Source organism: Artibeus jamaicensis, unplaced genomic scaffold, assembly GCF_021234435.1.
Source record: "Artibeus jamaicensis isolate MK-2021 breed Jamaican fruit bat unplaced genomic scaffold, CSHL_Jam_final contig_374, whole genome shotgun sequence".
Lineage (NCBI taxonomy): Eukaryota > Metazoa > Chordata > Mammalia > Chiroptera > Phyllostomidae > Artibeus > Artibeus jamaicensis.
In genome coordinates, this window is record NW_026521808.1 from 1,057,178 (window position 1) to 1,075,356 (window position 18,179).

Genomic DNA, 18,179 nt, shown 5'->3' on the forward strand with positions numbered 1-18,179 from the left:
TGTTCTTTCATTTGGACCATATTTCTTTATCTCAGCCCACCTGTTACATTGTAGGGGGTGAACCCTTAGTTATTTGCCAGAGTGGGGCAACCCAGGCTGCTTTGTTGTGGCACTGTATGTGGGGGAGGGTTCAGAGAGGGAACAATGCCACTTGCTCAGCTCTCGCCCCACCTTCAGTCACTTCTCCCACTTCCTACAAGTAAATTAATTCCTTTTGGTGCTTCTTCCCAGGTGGGTAGGTTTGTGTACCTTCTAGGACCCTGTGCAACTCTCCAGCAATCTCTCCTGTGAGGCTGAGAGTTTCTCCCACAGCTGCAACCCTCACAGATGTTTATAGCCAGGGGTTTTAAGGCTTTAGTTTCCCATCCTGGAACCCTGGGTTGTGAGATCTATCTCGCTCCCCAGTTGTTCCTACGGGCTTATCCGCATGCAAATGTAGGACCACCTAGTTTACTAGCCACCACCCTCCTGTCCACCTCCTGTGCCCAGCCAGTAGCTTTGCCTTGGCGTCCTCTCCACCCTAGCTGCCCATCTCCACCCCTCCTACCAGTCTAGGTAAATGTTTCTTCTTTAAGTCCTTTGTTGTCAGACTTTCATACAGTTCAATTTTCTGGCAGTTCTGGTCATTTTTTATTCTTGAATCGGTTGTTTTCCTTCTTTTGGTTGAGGAAGCAAAGCGTATCTACCTATGGTTCCATTCTGGCCAGAAGTCTAAGTCGATGATGTTGAGTGTTTAGTTTATTTTTCAGAGACAGCCAGACTTTTGACATCCAATTTCATGGGGGACATTTTGCTGTGGTCCCCACTTGCTAAAAGAACTTACCTCACTTGTCAATAGCAGTCTCCATTGTTGGCCCTCTCTCCTTCCTTAGTTAAAATGCACCGTGCCCTGTGGGTTTCCTCCTTACTGTATGTTTGCACTCTGAGGATGAGCCAGTGCTCATCTTCCTGCTCTTTGAATATTGGGATTCCCTAGGTTTTATACTTAAACTTCTCTCAACTCTTGCAATCTAGATAATCTCATCTGCTCCTATAGTTTTTAGTGTCATCCTTAAGCTGCCAATTCCCCCAAATTATATCTGACTGGAATGTAGAGTGCTATATCTTGCTGCCTTACAGACATCTCCTCTCTCTTTTTTATTTATTTTTATTTTGTATAGTTGTAAAACATTTTAATATTTTTTATTAAATAATGGTGATGGTACGAGTTTGGGTTTTGTCTTTAATGTTCTTCCTTAGCTCAATAAAAGTCAGAAACCCCATGTTGACCACTAACTTCATTTTTTATGAACATCTCTTTCAATCCAACTCTTAATTCTAAATGTTTATGTCAACACTGTTTGTCACATGTAGCTGACAGGTTTCTAATCCTATCTTAATTCACCTTTTCTCTGTCTCCATGCCTGTACCTGAGTAGCTGACTATTGTTGCAGAAAATCACAGTCACCAATTCATGGCCACGGATCTCAAATGGGCCTTCAATGCTGCTCGGCAATGCTGTCACTTCTGTGTTCACCCTGTCCTCCTGATCATCACAGGGGATGTCTCACACCTTCTGTCTTCTCAAACCTCCAATTCTATCTCCACCATCTCTAAGCTCAGAAAATTCATGTAATAAATGCAACGAATACTTGTTAATTACTTGCTATATTTTTTAGAGAAAACTAAAGCTATCATATAGAAACTTCTTCAAAATGCGGTCTGATTTCCATCTATTCTGACTGCCCAACTAGACTTAATAGCTAGTCTTGCGTATAGAAACTGCGTTGTGTTTCTCTGCCTCTCCAGAGCAGCGGGTAGAGCCCTTAGGGGCATAGGATCTCGTACCCTAGTCTAAATTGATGTAGCCCTGTATTTATCACCATCCCATCTTGTTTCTTCCAGCTGATGTAGAAGGCCAATCCTTAAGACAGCGAGACAAGCGGCATAGTTTAAATTTGGTGAGTTTGGCATTTGAGTTCCTTGAAGCCACAATTTTAACCAAAAAATAGCCTGACCTATATACATTCTCATGAAGTCTGACTATCTGTGGACCATTGCAGTCTCCCCTTAAGGTTTGTACTTATCTGGGAACTACTGGACTTAATAAGTAGCATTCTATAAGGATGCTGCCAGTTCTAATAGTCTAGACACTTGTCTGACTTGGGGGTAGCTACTGAAGGCCTCACTTTGTATTTGAAGCATTTGCATCAGTTCATAATCTTTTGTCTTCCAGCCTGAGATCAAGGAAGGTTGTCACATACCTCACAAATTAAGTCCAGAGGCAGAGCTTGAGTAAGAGGCTCGTCTGACTTTCCTAAGGAAGCTCAGAGCTGTTCTTGGATAATTTGCAACTGAAATCGTATATGTAGGCAAGGCTGCCTACTGGTAGCAGTTTCCATGACTGTTCTATGGTTCCCAACCCATACTTGTTCTCTTGCAGCCATGCAGATTCTCTCCAATGTGCCCCACAGCTTCAACCAGTGATGAAGACAGCTATGTGCCTATGGCCCCACTGGGAGCCATCTCTTGTCTCAAAACCGAGTCCAACTCTGATGACTACATCCCAATGAGCTCAGGAAGCTTCTCCAGCCCACTGCCTGAGCTACCTGCAAACCTGGAACCTCCCCCAGTAAATAGAGATCTCAAGCCTCAGAGGAAACGTAAGCCATTTGACCAGACCAGCTATGTAGGAGAAGGGAGCAGCCATGTGGATAAGTTTCCTTCCTGACCCTCTCTGGGAAAGAAACACTAGAAAAACCATCCTAGAGGGCTGGGAGGTTTAAGGGTGAAGAGAAAGAGCTAGAATTGAATGGGTAGGGCTGGGGAACCTTGCTGCCCCAGATTATCATGTTAAAAGGAGTCAGGGGACTTTCAGGTACCATAGCCCCGCAAATACAGCCCACAAAAGCCTAGTTCATTCTAGAGGGCTCATCTTCACCTGCTTTCCAGTCAAAGGCTCAGAAATAAGTGTTGATGGATTGGAATGGAACATACCTGACATTTCTTCATTTAAGCAGCACTTGAATATAATTACAGTGCCCTCTTCCTATAAGGAAGTCAAGAGTGACCTTTGACACTAATTTCTGAATGTCAGACTTATCACTCAGTGCCCTGTGCATGCCTGTCAGGTGAGGTGTTTCAGATGGGAGAAGACTTTGGCAGTTAACAACATAGCTCCTATGTGCACAGAGTTCCTTAAAGCTTCTGCACTGCTCCCAGGCAGCTTCTCTGGATCTGTTAAGCAGCATGAACAAGCAGGGAGAAAGGAGAGGAGGGAAAGAGGACAATCAGATCAAAGTAACTTTCTCACTTCATTTTTGCCCACCATCATCTGCCCAGTGAGGCTACATGATTCCAAGGAAGTATTTGGTATAAGGAATGTGATCTATGACCCCCACCTCTGGTACATTCCCTCTTCTCTTTGCCCTTTGGAAAAATTACTTCTTCAGGTGACCATGCCCAAAGCTAGTAACTCAGTCCCTTACTCATGTCTGGTCCATTCTAGTCTCACCTGTTCAATTTGAGTCAAATCACATTTATAGTATGTTTGCCATTTGCCATGTGTGTAGTACTGTTTTAGGCACTGGGTAGGATGCAAAGATGATAAAGCAAGGAGGGTTCTTCAGTTTGAGAGGAAAAAAATATATAAAAAATATCTAGAAGAAGAATTACGAAGTCTATGTGAAATAGGAGAACAGACCCTGTATTATGAGGTTAAGAGGAAATAACCATTCATTCTGGTCAGAAACAGTTTAATAGGGACCTATGACTTTGAGACAGATATCGTTCTGTTCAGTTAAATTTCTATAGCAATGCTGTGAAACAGAACTTTTTGTGATGATAGAAATGTAAATATTGAACATTTGAAAGGTGGCTAGTGCAACTGAGAAACTGAATTTGAAATTTTATTTCATTTTAATAAATTTAAATTTAAATAGCCACATGTGGCTTGTGCCTACCACATTGGACAGTGCAGCTCTATAGGACCTGGTGATTGGAGGCATGAAAATGTTGAATGGACTTGAGATTAGAGATTCATTGGGTGGGTGTGAAGGTCCATACTTGGGCCAGGAGATGCCGATTTTTTTGACAGGTGTGGGTGTAGGGACAGATCCTGGGGCCCAACAGGGAGAGGGAAGATGGCGAAGTTAGGAGGTGACTGGTTGGTGTCATACAGCCAGGAGAGACCTTCTCCCCAGACACTATATGACTTACATGTCCTTTACAGATCACCTCCTTGCTCATGTGTGAGGCTCCTGGGAAGTGGATTGAGCAACAGGAAAGTCACTATACTAGCTAGGCTCTGGTGATATGGAGGGGAGTTATAAACAGTCTCTACCCACCTCTACCCATGTAGTCTAGTGGAAGAAAAATACAAAAGCAACCTGATAATAGGAATGCATGCATGACCAGCTCAGCGAGTTGGGCTATCGAAGTGGAATTAGGGTCAGGTGCCAAGTGCTTCTCTAGAGGCCAAAGCTGTCGCAGTGAACAAATCAGAAGAACCCCTGTCCTCTCAGAGCACATAAGTCTAGATCTGAATCAGATAATCACAGATGAATGTATGTATCATCACAAACTGAGGGAGTGCTATAAAAGGTAAGTACAGGAACTCATGAGAGCCCATGATGTGGAACCCAACCTTGTCTGAAGGTCAAAGAAGGCCTTCCTAAGCAGGGGACATTGAGCTGAGATCCAAAGATGACTACCCAGGTAGAGAAATGGAGAATGATATTCTAGGCTGAAAGACCATCAGCTAGACAATGAACTAGAGGTGGGCAAGACTAGGACCTGGGTGATAAAAGTAAAGTTTCAGTTCTGGATATGTCAAGTATGAAGTAGACATTGGTATTCCACAAAGTCAGAGACTTTCATCTGTTCTATTTATACTCTGTCTCTAGCACCTAGAACCATACCTGATACATAATGAGTTTTATAATTGTATGTTGACTAAATATATTGCCTTATCATTACCTCCAGCTGGTAATGTGACCATTTGCTCAGTAGTTGCCCTGTCCCTACTACCAGGGAGTCAGGAAAGAGTGAAATTTACACTCATCGTCAGTGCTGCTTATTAGTAAATTTGGATTTGATGTGCTAGGTAAGTGGAATGTCATAGTTTTACAGTCTTTGGATTCTGGCTTTGAACTGCTGAGAACTCACCCTACTGGATATTGTGTGTTATCTTGTAGCGCGGTCACCTCCCCTAGACCCAAGAAACCTTTCTACCATCCGGGAACACGCATCTCTAACCAGGACCCATACTGCGCCTTGGTAAGTCTCTGCTTGCTCAAAGGGTCCCCATCCAGCGCAGATACTCTGTCTTAGTTAAGTCTCTTTGATGAAATATATTTGAAGCCCACTTGATTTAGTTTAAGCAAAAGAAGGGACAAGGTTTATGATCACAAGAGGAAGGAATATAACTGGACCTCCCAAAATACCAGAATTAGGAAGGAGAGTGCCATTGGAAAGCCAGGGAATCTCTCTTCATCTCTCATGTCTACTCTCTTCCCATTTGCTCATTCCTCTTTCTTTGGAGAACTCTTCTTTGTTGCTCAATCCTCATGGTCAAAAATAGCTGTACCATAGAGCCTGAGCTTATGTACATGATACAATTCTAGTATCAGTGAAGACAGGCTCTTTTTCGATCCACATTCATGATTCTTGGGAGAGGGAATTGTATTGCCCCAACATGAGTGGAATGAGCTGTGGCCCAAAGGAGGGCCAGTAGTACCAACATGGCTTCAAGAAAATCAACTTTGTGAACAGAGTAGGTGAAGGGCATTCTCAGAGAAAGGAGAATGGTTCCTGGGCTTGCTGGACAGTCCCCAAAATGTATTTGCATCCTCTCATCTCACCTTTTAGATGTTGCATTTTCAGAGTCCCGAGCTTCACCCAGGAGTTTTCTTGATTCACTCTAAATGCCACAGGACACAATCATTTTGTAAAGCAGAATTCTGCAATGAGCTCTAATTTACAGCTTCTGACTCAAGAGAAGGATGAAAGGTGATTTGCAGTCTTGTCCTCATTCCATCAGAGGACTGGCCATACTTCTTTACTTTCCCTGGTTACTTTGAATGGAAACAAGAGAGCCCCAAGGGAGTGGGTATTTTTCCAAAATGATCTGAAGCTTTGGTCTGTTTCTAGAAAGCTCATGAGCTGTGTCACATGGAAGGCCTGGAAAAAAGTAGCCTTTGAGAACTGGGAGTCACTTGCGCCAGAGTAGGACAGAAGCTGCTGGACAGTCTCTACTGCTTTAAGAATCGCTTTGGCCGGAAGGAAGTTGTATCTGGAAGGGGAGGGCTGAAACCCCACAGGGCCCATGTCAGTTCCTGGCTGACTTTCAGAGCAGCTGTAAGACATTGCTTTGACCTCATCTATATTTTTGTTCTTAGCAATCGGACGAGCTTTCTCTCTCCAGAAAGAAATGGTATTAATTCTGCAAGATTTTTTGCCAGTTCTGTTTCCAGAGAAGAGAAAGAAAGCAACACTCAAATGGTAATCCTATATTTTTCATACTCTTCTTATTCTTCACCTGAATGTATATTCTTAGTTCATTATAAAGGAAACATACTTTAGAAATGCCCGTACAACCTTAAAACACGATCACTTGCTTGCGATATCAGGTTACAGTGTTTTCTAGACTGTGAACAAATGGATTTGAAGATGAGTTTTATTTCCTGCATTGGTACAAGGAATTGAGTTCCTTGTACCATTCTGAGGCCATAGTATTTCAACAGTTCTCAGGGTATAGGCATGTATAATGGGAAAATGGCAGTGTCAGCACTTTTCACCAGGGATTTGATATTCTGTTTGACCCCAATAGGTTTGGAGTTCCCTGGATGTCCAGTGTCTAAGCTGTTAAAACCCACACATTGGATGGTTCCTTCCACCAGACCACTTGGTGGCCCTGCCCTAACTGCCTCTGAGCCTTTCTGCAGGATGAGTCACTTAGAGTCCCATTGAATGGGGTGTACAGTGCCTTGGGCTTCGGCTATGCCTTAGTCTCCGAAGATTCCTGTTACAGGGTCATCCTGTAGACCTGAGTGAATAGATACCTGACATTTCTATTCTTTGATTAACCATTTACGGTTCTAGTCCTAATTTTCCCCTTCCTGCCCTCTCATGTACCTTCTGTTCTCTTTACCTTGGATTCTATTTGAGAGCATGGGTTCTGAAAAAGACAAAGGGGCTTTTTAGCACCTCTGGGAATTATCAGGCATTTGGTCAGAACCATACGCATTCTGCAATGTTAAAATGTAGGAACTTTGGACATAATTCTCCAGAGAGAATTGCTGTTTAAACTATGAAATTTTGAAAAGGGATCTTAGAAGGACAATATTCAAGGCAATGTTCAAGGCTATATATATTTTTATTGTTGTTCTATTGCAATTGTCCCAATTTCCCACATGCTTCTTCCCTGCCCCACCCAACCTCACTTACATATACTTTAGAGAAGACAATTCTTCCCTCCTATACATGAGGAAAAAGGCAATTCAAAAACAAAGCAGTAATCTCCAATAAAGCAGTAATTAAATGCTTTATTTTGCCTATTTGATAAAAATCTCTGTGAGTGCACTTAACCATATGCAGATGGAAAGTGACTCATATACAAATCTGCTGTGATCTTTCCAATGTTTTTCACACTTACTAATGGCCCTTGGGAAACTTGTGGAAGAAAACATTCTTATAAATGATGCTTGACCAGCTGTGCTCTGTCTCCAGAGAACAGAAAAGGGAAGCGAATGTATAACGTAATAGAAGCAAGTGCATAGTCATTCCAGACACTAGCCCTTCATTCATTTATGATCTTTGAGCTTGTGATAAAGACCAGTGATCCCCTGGTAACCTCTGTTCTGCTTTCTGTCTTCATAAATTTACCTATTATAGGTACCTCACATAAGTGGAATCATACAATGTTGGGCCTTTTGTGTCTGCCTTCTTTCAGTTAAGCTCAGTGTTTTCAACATTCATCCACATTGTAGCATATATCAGAATTTCATTTTTAAAAAAGATTTTATTTATTTTTAGAAAGAGGGAAAGGGAGGTAGAAAGAGAGGGAGAGAAACATTGATGTGACAGAGGAATGTTGATCAGTTGCCTTTTGCACGCCACCAACAAGGGACCTGCCCCACACACAGTCCAGGCATGTGCTCTGAGTGGGAATCAAAACAGTGACATTTCATTTTGCAGGACAATGCCCAGCCCACAGAGCCACACCAGTCAGGGCAGAATTTCATTTTTTTAAGGCTAATACTCCGTTGTATATACATATCGCCTTTTCTTTTATCTATTTGTCTGTTGGTGGACATTTGGGTTGTTTCTAACTATTGCCTATTGTGAATAATGCTACTATCAACATTGGTGAAAAGTATCTGTTTGAATCTTTGCTTTCAATTCTTTCAGATAATACCTAGAAGTGGAATTGCTGGATCACATGGTAATTTGTTTAACTTTTGAGGAACCACCAAACTGTTTTCCAGTGACCAGACCATTTTATATTCCCAACAGCAATGCAGAATGGTTCCAGTTTCTCTATATTCTCACTGACACTTGTTATTTCCCATTTTTTGTTTGTTTTGTGTAATAGCTACCTTACTATGTGTGAAGTGGTATCTCATTGTGGTTTTCTTTTGCATTTCCCTAATGGCTAGTGATGTTAAGCATCTTTTCATATGCTTAATGGCCATTTGTGTATTTTCTTTGGAGAAAGGTCTAATCAAGTCCTTCACCCATTTTTGAATTGGGTTGCTTGTTTTTATTGTTGAGTTATATACATTTTAAAAAATATATGGATATTAGCATCTTATCAGATGATTTGCAAATATTTCCCCCATTCTTTGGGTTCTCTTTTTCACTCTCTTAATAGCACCCTTATATGCAGAAATGTTTTTTTAATTGATTCCAGAAAGAGGAGAAAGGAGAGAGAGAGAAAGAAAGAGAAAAACTTTGATATGAGAGAGAAACATTGATAGATTGTCTCTTGCATGTGCCCTGGCTGGGAACCTAAACCACAGCCCAGCCATGTAGGTGCCCTCACTGGGAATTGAACCAGTGACCTTTTGGTTTGCAGGATGACACCCAACCAACTGAGCCATACTGGCTAGAGCTACACAAAAGCTTTTAATTTTGATGAAGTCAATTATTTTCTCTTATTACCTATGATTTTCATGTTATATCCAATAAATCATTGCCAAATTCAATGTCATGAAGTATATGTTTTCTTCTAACAGTTTTAGAGTTTTAGCTTTTATGTTTAGGTCTTTGATTCTCTTTTGAGTTAATTTTTGTATATGATCTAAGGTTAGGGTCCAGCTTCATTCTTTTGCATATGCATATCCAGTGTTCCCTACATTATTTGTAGGAAAGATTGCCCTTTCTCCACTGGTCTTGGTACCTTCATTGAAAATCAATGGACCATAATTGTGAAGGTTATTTCTGGATACTTTTATTCTCTTCCATTGGTCTATATGTCTGTCCTGCCTCCACTATGACACCGTTTTGATTACTATAGCTTTATAGCAACTTTTGAAATCAGGAACTGTGAGTCCTTCAACTTTGTTCTTCCTTTACACGATTGATTTGGCTATTCAGGGTTATTTGAGATTCCACATAAATTTTAGGATGAGTTTTTCTATTTCTGCACAAAATGTCATTGGGATTTTGATAAAGGACGCTTTGAATCTGTGGATTGCTTTGGTTAATGTTGTAATGTCTTTTAAAAATATATTTTATTGCTTATGATATTATAGTTGTCCTAATTTTCCCCCCTTGACCCCCCTCCACCTGGTATACCCATTCCTTCCAGCAATCCCCCCACCTTAGTTCATACCCTACATGGGTCATGTAGATAAGCTCTTTAGTTTCTCTATTTCCAATACTGTTCTTAACAACCCCCAGTCTGTTTTGTACCTACCAATTTGTGCTTCTTAATCCCAGCACCTTTTACCCTATTCTCCCCCCAACTGATAACCCTCCCAATTATCTCCATATCTATGATTCTGTTCCTGTTCTACATGTTATGCCCAGTCTGTTTGTGAGATTCAGTTGTTGATAGTTGTGAATTTATTGGCATTTTAATGTTCATAGTTTTGATCGTCTTCTTTTTCTTATATAATTTCCTTTAACATTTCATGTAATAAAGGCTTGGTGATGATGAACTCCTTTAGCTTTAACTTATCTTGGAAGCATTTTATTTGCCCTTCTATTCTAAAAGATAGCTTTGTTGGATAGAGTATCTTAGTTGTAGGTCCTTGCTTTTCATCACTTTGAATACTTCTTGCCAGTCCCTTTTAGTCTGCATAGTTTCTTTTGAGAAATCAGCTGACAGTCTTGTGGGAACGCTTTTGTAGGTAACTATCAGCTTTTCTCTTGTTGCTTTTGAGATGCTTGTTGCTGTTGCTAAAGGTTATCTTTAACCTTTGACATTTTAATTATGGTGTGTCTTGGTATGGTCCTCATTGAGTCCATCTTGTTTGGGACTCTGTGCTTCCTGGACTTATATATCTATTTCCTTTATCAAATTAGGAAAGTTTTCTTTCACTATTTTTTCAAATAAGTTTCAGTTTCTTGCTCTTCTTCTTTTCCTTCTGGCACCCCTATGCTTCAGATACTAGTACTCCTGAAAATGTCCCAGAAGCTCCTTTGTCTATCCTCATGTTTTTGGATTCTTTTTTCTTCTTGCTGTTGTAATTGAATGCTTTTTTATCTTCCTTATGTTCTAAATCATTGATTTGATTCTCAGCTTCATCCCCTCCACTGTTGGTTCCCTGCAGATTTTTCTTTATTTCACTTAATGTAACCTTCATTTCTGCCTGGGTCTTTTTTATGCTGTTACAGTACCTAATGAGTTCCTGGAACATCCTTATAACCAGTGTTTTGAACTCTGCATCTGACAGGTTGCGTATCTTCATTTTGTTCAGTTCTTTTTTTGGAGTCTTGTTCTGGTCTTTCATTTGGCCATATTTCTTTGTCTCCTCAATTTGACAGTCTCCCTGTGTTTGTTTCTGTATATTAGGTAGAGTTGCTTTAACTTCCTGTCTTAGTAGCTAGGTCTGTTGTACAAAGCACAACTGTGAGTAGTATGGGGTGGAGCCTCAGGTAATCGCCAGGGCGAGGTGACCCATGTTGCTGCTGTATGGCTGGCTGTGTGTGAGAGAGGGCTCAGTGAGGGGACAATATTGCTGCCTTGCCTCTGGAACTTTGCTCACGAGGATGCCATCTCCCAGCACTCACCCTTATGCCAGTCACCTCAATTTCTTCTCATATACCACTGGTGCCCTTCCAGCTGTTACGCTCCTGGTGCTGAATCCCAGAGGGGGGGTCTATTTAAGTCCCAAATCTGTTGTGGGCCCTTTAAGAGGAGTCTTCTGTGAATCCTGTTGTTTCTTTTGCCACCCCAAACCCTACTGGTTTTACAGCCAGAAGTTATGGGCACTTAACTTTCTGGTGCTAGAACTCTGGGCTGGGTAGCCTGGTGTGGGTCTGAGATCCCTCACTCCCAAAGTGTACCTCCAATTTTTATTCACTACATGTGGATATGGAACCACCTGTTCCACATTTCCGCTCCTCCTTGGGGCACTCTGTGTCTCTGCGCCTCTCTGTGTGTCTCCATATCTCTACCCCTCCTACCCGTCTGGATGAATGTGGCTTCTTGAAATCCTTGGTTGTCAGACTTCCATATGGCTCAGTTTTCTGACATTTCTGGGTGATATTTGTTTTGTAGTCTAGTTGTAATTTTTGCTCTGATTGTGCAAGGAGGCACAGCATGTTTATCGATGCCTCCATGTTGACCAGAAGTTCCTGGTTAATGTTGTAATCTTAACAATAATTAAATCTTCCAATCCATGAATATAGGGTGTTGTTCTATTTTTTTATGTGTTTTACTTTCTTCCAGCAATGTTTTGTAGTTTTCACTGTACAAGTCTTTGTTTCCTCGGTTAAATTTATTTGTAAATATTTTATTGGTTTTGATGCTATTTTAAATTAAATGTCTTTCTTAGTTTCCTTTTTAAATTGCTCATTGTTAGTGTATAGAAATGCAACCAAATTTTGGATGTTGATCTTGCGTGCTTGCTGAGTTTATTTTTTGTGTGTTAGTAACTTTTTTGGGTGGAATCTTTAGAATCTTCTACATATAAGACCATGTTATCAGCAAACAGGTTATTTTGCTTCTTATTTTCCAATTTTGATGTCTTTTGTTTCTTCTTCTTGCCTAATTTAATTTCAATATTTTGTTGGATAGAAACAGTAGATAATTCTCTTGTCAGCTACACAACCCAGAAATTCTTCTGCAGGTGCATGAATGCTCATGGCACATCTTATAAGAGCACCAAACTGGAAGCAACTCATTGGTAGTGAAACAGTTAAATAAATCATGCGATGGAATTGCCCATTCCAATGAAAATCAATGAAATAGGACACAGGTGGCAAACACAAGGCCCACAAGTCAAATCCAACCCTCCATCTTGTCTCTACCCGGTGGCAGTGGCAAGCTCTGATTTAACTGTTAAGGAGTAGTTACATTCATACAGTCCTAAAATCACATTTGGCCCTTTGAAAGCAATTGCAAGGCTCATGCGGCCCCCGGTGAAAATGAGTTTGACATTCCTGAAATAGGGCTTCTGCATCGATATGGGTGATGTTTTACAAAACAAAAATTGAAGCCATGAAAAATACATACCATATAGTTCTATTGATAGAAGTTCAAAACAGGCAAAACTAAACAATATGTGATTTAAGGATACTTACCATCTCATAATGCCATATACAAAAAGAAACAGTAGTAAATGCAAAATTCAAGAAAATACTTTACCTCTTGGTAGGAAAGAAAGAGGTGGCAGAAGGAGAACAGGCACTTCCAAGATATTGGTAGTATTCCACTTGTGAAGCTGGTGGTGGCAAGTCCATGGATAATATTACATACATCTTACCACTGTGTTGTATAAAGTACCTTTGACTTCATTTGGGGTGACTTTATTAGAACTTTAATAAGTGTTATTGATCTTTTCAGGATTTAATCTCCAAGGTGTCAAGGGCCTGTCAGATCCATAAAACAAATTCTTCTTGGGGTATATTTTAGCCAACTGTTTTTTTTTTAAGATTTTATATATATTTTTAGAGAGAGGTGAAGGGAAGGAGAAAGAGAGGGAGAGAAACATTAGTGTGTGGTTGCCTCTCACATGCCCCCTTTTGGGAACATTGGCTGTTTTTCATGATGAATAAAGGTATAGCTTCATGTGAAGACTGAATTGGCTATTTTGCATTTCAAATGCCTCTTCTCACTCAAACATGCAGGAGAAGCTGTACAGGTCTCATCAGACTAGTCTGTTATGATCTGACAGCAGCCGCCCAAGTGAAGACATGGCTTACCCTCCCTCCCTTGGGCAGCCTGGGCAGACGTTGTTAACCAGAGTCCTGTGATGTTGGATTCTAGGGGCAACACCAAACAGTCAACTCCCGGAGCAGTGGTGCTCTGATGTGGACAAAGAAATGCAACCTAGATTATTTAGCCCTGGACTTCAATTCATCATCACCAGCCCCTGTACAGCAGGTAGGAAGGAGTTTCTTTCTGAGAATTCTCGGGAGATTTTATTTCTGTTTACATTTTTCTGATGATTCAACCATGTATGTCCTCTTTGGAAAGTCTTACACATTCAGACATGTATAGTGAAGAATATTAAAATCAACCCTGATTCTGCCTCCAAAACCTGCTGTATTCCCTCTAGGATGTGTTCTTTAGATGTATAGATATACCTTGTTTTACTGTGCTTTGCTTTATTATGCTCCACAGATGTTGCATTTTAGGCAAGGTCCTCCACCAGCTAAAAAAATATCACCCGCTTTATGTTGATACTCCCTTTATTGCAATGTCCTGGAACTGAACCAGCAATATCTTTAAGGGCCACCTGTATACATACAAATGTATGTAGTATTCATGTCTTTCAAAACTCGGACCATAAAGTTTATAGAGAAATTTCTCTGGCAGAGAAGAGCATGAGGTAAAGGACACTAGAGGCATCAGAAGTGCCTGCTTATGGAGGAAGTCATAGTTTAGTGTGGATAGACTGGGGATTGGTGACAGGAACTCTCAGTTGGAATTGGAACCCCTCAGTAAAAGGCCTCAAAGGCCACATTCAACAATTTCAACTCTCTTGGGTAGTATTATGAAGAATAACATCTATGTTGATGCCTGTGGTGAGGATTAAATGAATTAATACATTTAAGCAACACTAGCCATTAACTAGTGTCACCCACTACACAGTGTAAACCATGGGATGAATGAATGGTAAGCAGTGGACAAGAACTAAATATTTTTGAGTGGTGGATGATCATAATCTAAATTGTGTCTAACAATGTATTGTTTGATGAGAGAAACAACTTGCTGAACAGGATATACAGTATGATTCGTGTGTGTGTATGTAGGGGAAAAAGGTCTGGAAGGCTTCCCTTCCCTTTTGCCAAATGAACTCCCATGTCTCCTTTACCTTTAATTTCATTCCAAAAACCTAAACTGATACTCCAGAAAAGCTGGTCAGAAAGATGAGACCAATAAGTACAAAGGTGTATTAATCAGTTTGGGTAGGTTTTTTAAAAAAATATTTTATTATTTATTTATCTTTAGAGGGGAAGGGGGGAAGGAGAGAGGGAGAGAAACATCAATGTATGGTTGCCTTTTGTGCGTCCCCTGCTGGGAACTGGCCTGCAGGGAACCAGCCTGCAATCCAGGCATGTGCCCTGACTGGGAATCGAACCGTGATACTCTGGTTTACAGGTCTGTGGTTCACAGGTCTGTACTCAATCCACTGAGCTATACCAGCCAGGGCAGTTTTGGTAGGTTAATCAAGACAAACAACCCCCAAATCTCATTGTTTTGCAACAGAGAAGGCAAAAGAAGCAGTTGTTGCTAATGGGGCAGTCCACTGCAGGCTAGCATCTTGAAGTTCTAGGCCATCTTCAATCTAGGGCCCAAGCAAAAGGAGCAGCTCCATCTGAGGCATGCTTGTCTCCTGGAAGGCAAAAAAGAGAGATTGCAGAATCTAAGGATGCCTCTTTTCTCTGTAGGATTGCCATGTGTCACTTCCACTCACATTGTATTCGTCAAAGCAAGTCAAATGGCTAGAGAAAAGTTGAAGGGAGCAGAGGCGAAAAGATATTTATACACATACACCCAAAGTATAATAACTTTTCTACAGTGAATGACCCAGAAAGAAGGGGCAGCAAATACTTAATGACACTATTATGTACCATAGAAGGGCTGCCATTTTCCTGGATTTTTAATTCAGTGTAATGAAATCTTTTTATTCTCCCCCTTCAGAAACTTCTTTCAGAAGAACACAAAGTCGACTATGTCCAAGTGGATGAGCAGAAGACGCAAGCTCTTCAGAGCACAAAGCAGGAGTGGACCGATGAGAGGCAATCCAAAGTGTAAGCGGGGTGGGTTTGGACTGTGTGTGATACAGGGCAACTTGGGGCTGGGTTTAAGGTTTTTATTTTATCCTCACCTGAGGACATTTTGTTTTTCATTTTTTATTGCTTTTAGAGAGAGAGGAAGGGAGAGAGGAAGGGAGAGTGAAACATCGATGCGAAAGAGAAGCATCGATTGGTTGCCTTCCCGTATGCGCCAGACCGGACTGGGGATCAAACCCGCAACCTAGGCATGTGCCCTGACTGAGAATCGAGCCCGCAACCTTTTGGTTATGGGATTGTGCTCCAACCAACTGAGCCACACTGACCAGGGCAAGGGTTTGAGGTTTTTCGCTAGAATCACACTGATGTTCGACACAGGTCAAGATCCAGAGAGAATGTGTAATTTCCATGGGCTCGGCAAGAAACTTTGGGAGAGAGGACCAATTTGTATACATTAAATGGGGAGAAGAAGGACGCAGTGTCCTCCCAGAGGGTTCTCTGAGGGCATCCAGCCCCCACCCCGCCCCCCACCCGTCGCAGAAGTTTCCTTCTCTGGCCACACTTGCCCATGCCCAGAGCCTCAGGGATGCTTAGAATTGGCTCCACAGTCACAAGAGACAGAGATGGAGGATTCCACAGCCACGGACTGGGATGTAGAAAACTCCATTCATTCAGACAGGGTAGGAACAATAAAAACAAGACTTAGAATACTATTCCAAGTTTGGTTAAAAATCTCTCCAATGGAGAATTTGGAGTGCACATTGAAGCCAGTATTGCTAACTGACAGGAAGACATCGTTTGACTCCAATACCTGAAATTGACCTCTCTCCTGTGCTTCCATTGAAATTATAAATTTTCCTAGCAGAGAAGACCCAGGAGGTCATCTTGTCCTAGCACCTGAAGACATGGTTGAAGAGATCAAGACCAGCAATGGTGGGAGAGTCTGCACTCCTTACACCATAGACTCCAGCAGACAAATAGTTTTTATCTCCCAAAGAAAGACAATTCAAGTGATGGGGCAGTGAGTCCTGGGCACTGCGATAACCATATCAAATGAAACCAGTGGCTCTAAGGACATAATGTTTGGAGCAGCTATCTGTGGCTGGGTATTCCATTCCTGTTGGCCTTTTTCCAGCATGTCTTCATGTACATCATACCCTGTCTTCCTCTAAAAGACCTTAGAATCTTGGGTTGGCAGATATTGTTGCTGCCACTTTGAAGAAAAGAAAACTGAGAACCACAGGAGGGCCCACTTTGCCCGAGATCACTCGTGGATCCGAGACACAGAGTCAGGTTTAGAACAGAGCTGGCCAGGCTGCCTGTTGCAGGCTCGTTCCACTGTCTCACCCTGACTCAGGATTTTGAGGAAATCGATCAGTTTGGTCAACCTCGGAGACCTGTGGTGACATGTGCAGACATGAGATGGTTCATCATTTCCTTTCCTTTTCTTAGGAGTTTGAGTAGGTGCTTTTATACTTGAAAGGTATGTGTGTCAAACCAGGGTTTCTTTGCATGGTGTTCAAATGGGAAATTCTGACATAATCAGTAATTACCATCAGAAATAACTTCTAACAATTGGTGTGAAATCCGTTCTTAGATTGCATGGTCAGCTTGCAATGTGTTTCCCATGAGCTCGCTAATGCTGACAAAAGAATTTTTGCCACCTGGGAAGGCACAAATTGTCCCTGCCTATTCCATGCTGGACCCAGGCTTTTCAGTGATAAAGAGTTATGACTAGGAAAAAAACACAAACAAAAAAACCACTGAGTTGAATTCTCAGTTTTTTTTTCCTAAAATAGAAGTTTATCTGACCAAAGTATATTACATTCTTTCAAAAAATATTTTAATTGTTGTTCAAGTATAGTTTTCTATCTTTTACTGCATTCTCAGTTTTCCTGGCTAGTTTTTCCCTCTGCTTTAGGAGGGGGTATTGGGGTTCAGGGGATTCCAGTGAAAGTCTCACTTGGGCGTGTGATTTTACCTGATTTTTCTTCCCAATCCTTCTGAGCTCCTACGGCCTGAAGACAGATCTGAACAACTGGGAGTTAAGCAGTTACTGTTTGAATATTTTGACTGACACTGTGCCCTTTATATGAGGATGAGTTAAACAGGCAGTCAGGTCCATGACAGTCAGGGTTACTCAGGGCAGTTGCAGGCTTTGCTGCATGGTTCGGGGGTTTCAGAGTGCCCCAAAAGTAAGTGAATGCCAAAGTCTTGTTTTTTCAGATTATAAAAGAAGTAATTTTGATGTTACCAGCAGCAGGATCTTGTAACATCATTTTCTTCCCAGAGCAAGGTCGGGGGAAATTACTGAGTCGGGTCCTTAGTGAATGCAGACAGAACAGGAAGAGGGCTCCGCTCAGTCCGTGGCCAGGTCCATGTCGCCACACACACAGGCTGGAGCCTGTAAAGAGCTGCCTTCTTCCCTAAGTGACTTGCAAAGAGTCACAGAGTCCTCAGGCAAGCATGAAGGGCTGCAGATGGGCAGTTCCCATAGATGGTAGCTTCCTCGTATGTGGGGCACCTGTGCTTAGACCACTGACACAGGCCAGTGCAGAAAAATTGCATGCCCAAGTGTCAAGAACCACACCAGATTGAAAATAGAATGAAAAAGAAAATACAGCTGAAATTATGTTTATAGTGAAATGTCATTCAATTGACAAAAGAGAAAATCAGTTTGTATAAAACATTTCCATAGCCACATTTACTGTAGAAAGCAATACATACGCACGTCAGTGGTCTGACTTGTTTGGAAATGATTAATTAGGGATTTAAAAAAAAACGGATGA

The 18,179-nt window shown here is 41.5% G+C and overlaps 1 protein-coding gene across 3 annotated transcripts in view; it reads left to right on the forward strand.

Annotated features, from left to right (window-relative positions):
* The window catches only part of GAB3 (GRB2 associated binding protein 3), a 96,619-nt gene that overhangs the window by 60,131 nt on the left and 18,309 nt on the right, over nt 1-18,179 (forward strand). Inside the window, exons 5-11 of one of the 3 annotated variants that reach the window (XM_037151568.2) lie at nt 1,885-1,940; nt 2,423-2,642; nt 5,175-5,256; nt 6,378-6,480; nt 13,418-13,534; nt 15,299-15,408; nt 16,256-16,784. In XM_037151568.2, coding sequence (XP_037007463.2) covers nt 1,885-1,940; nt 2,423-2,642; nt 5,175-5,256; nt 6,378-6,480; nt 13,418-13,534; nt 15,299-15,408; nt 16,256-16,415 — 848 coding nt within the window. In that variant the 3' untranslated portion in view covers nt 16,416-16,784. Of the gene's footprint in view, nt 1-1,884; nt 1,941-2,422; nt 2,643-5,174; nt 5,257-6,377; nt 6,481-13,417; nt 13,535-15,298; nt 15,409-15,523; nt 16,785-18,179 lie in introns of those variants that run through there. The other 2 variants (XM_053664502.1, XM_037151576.2) reach the window with 2 other exon arrangements.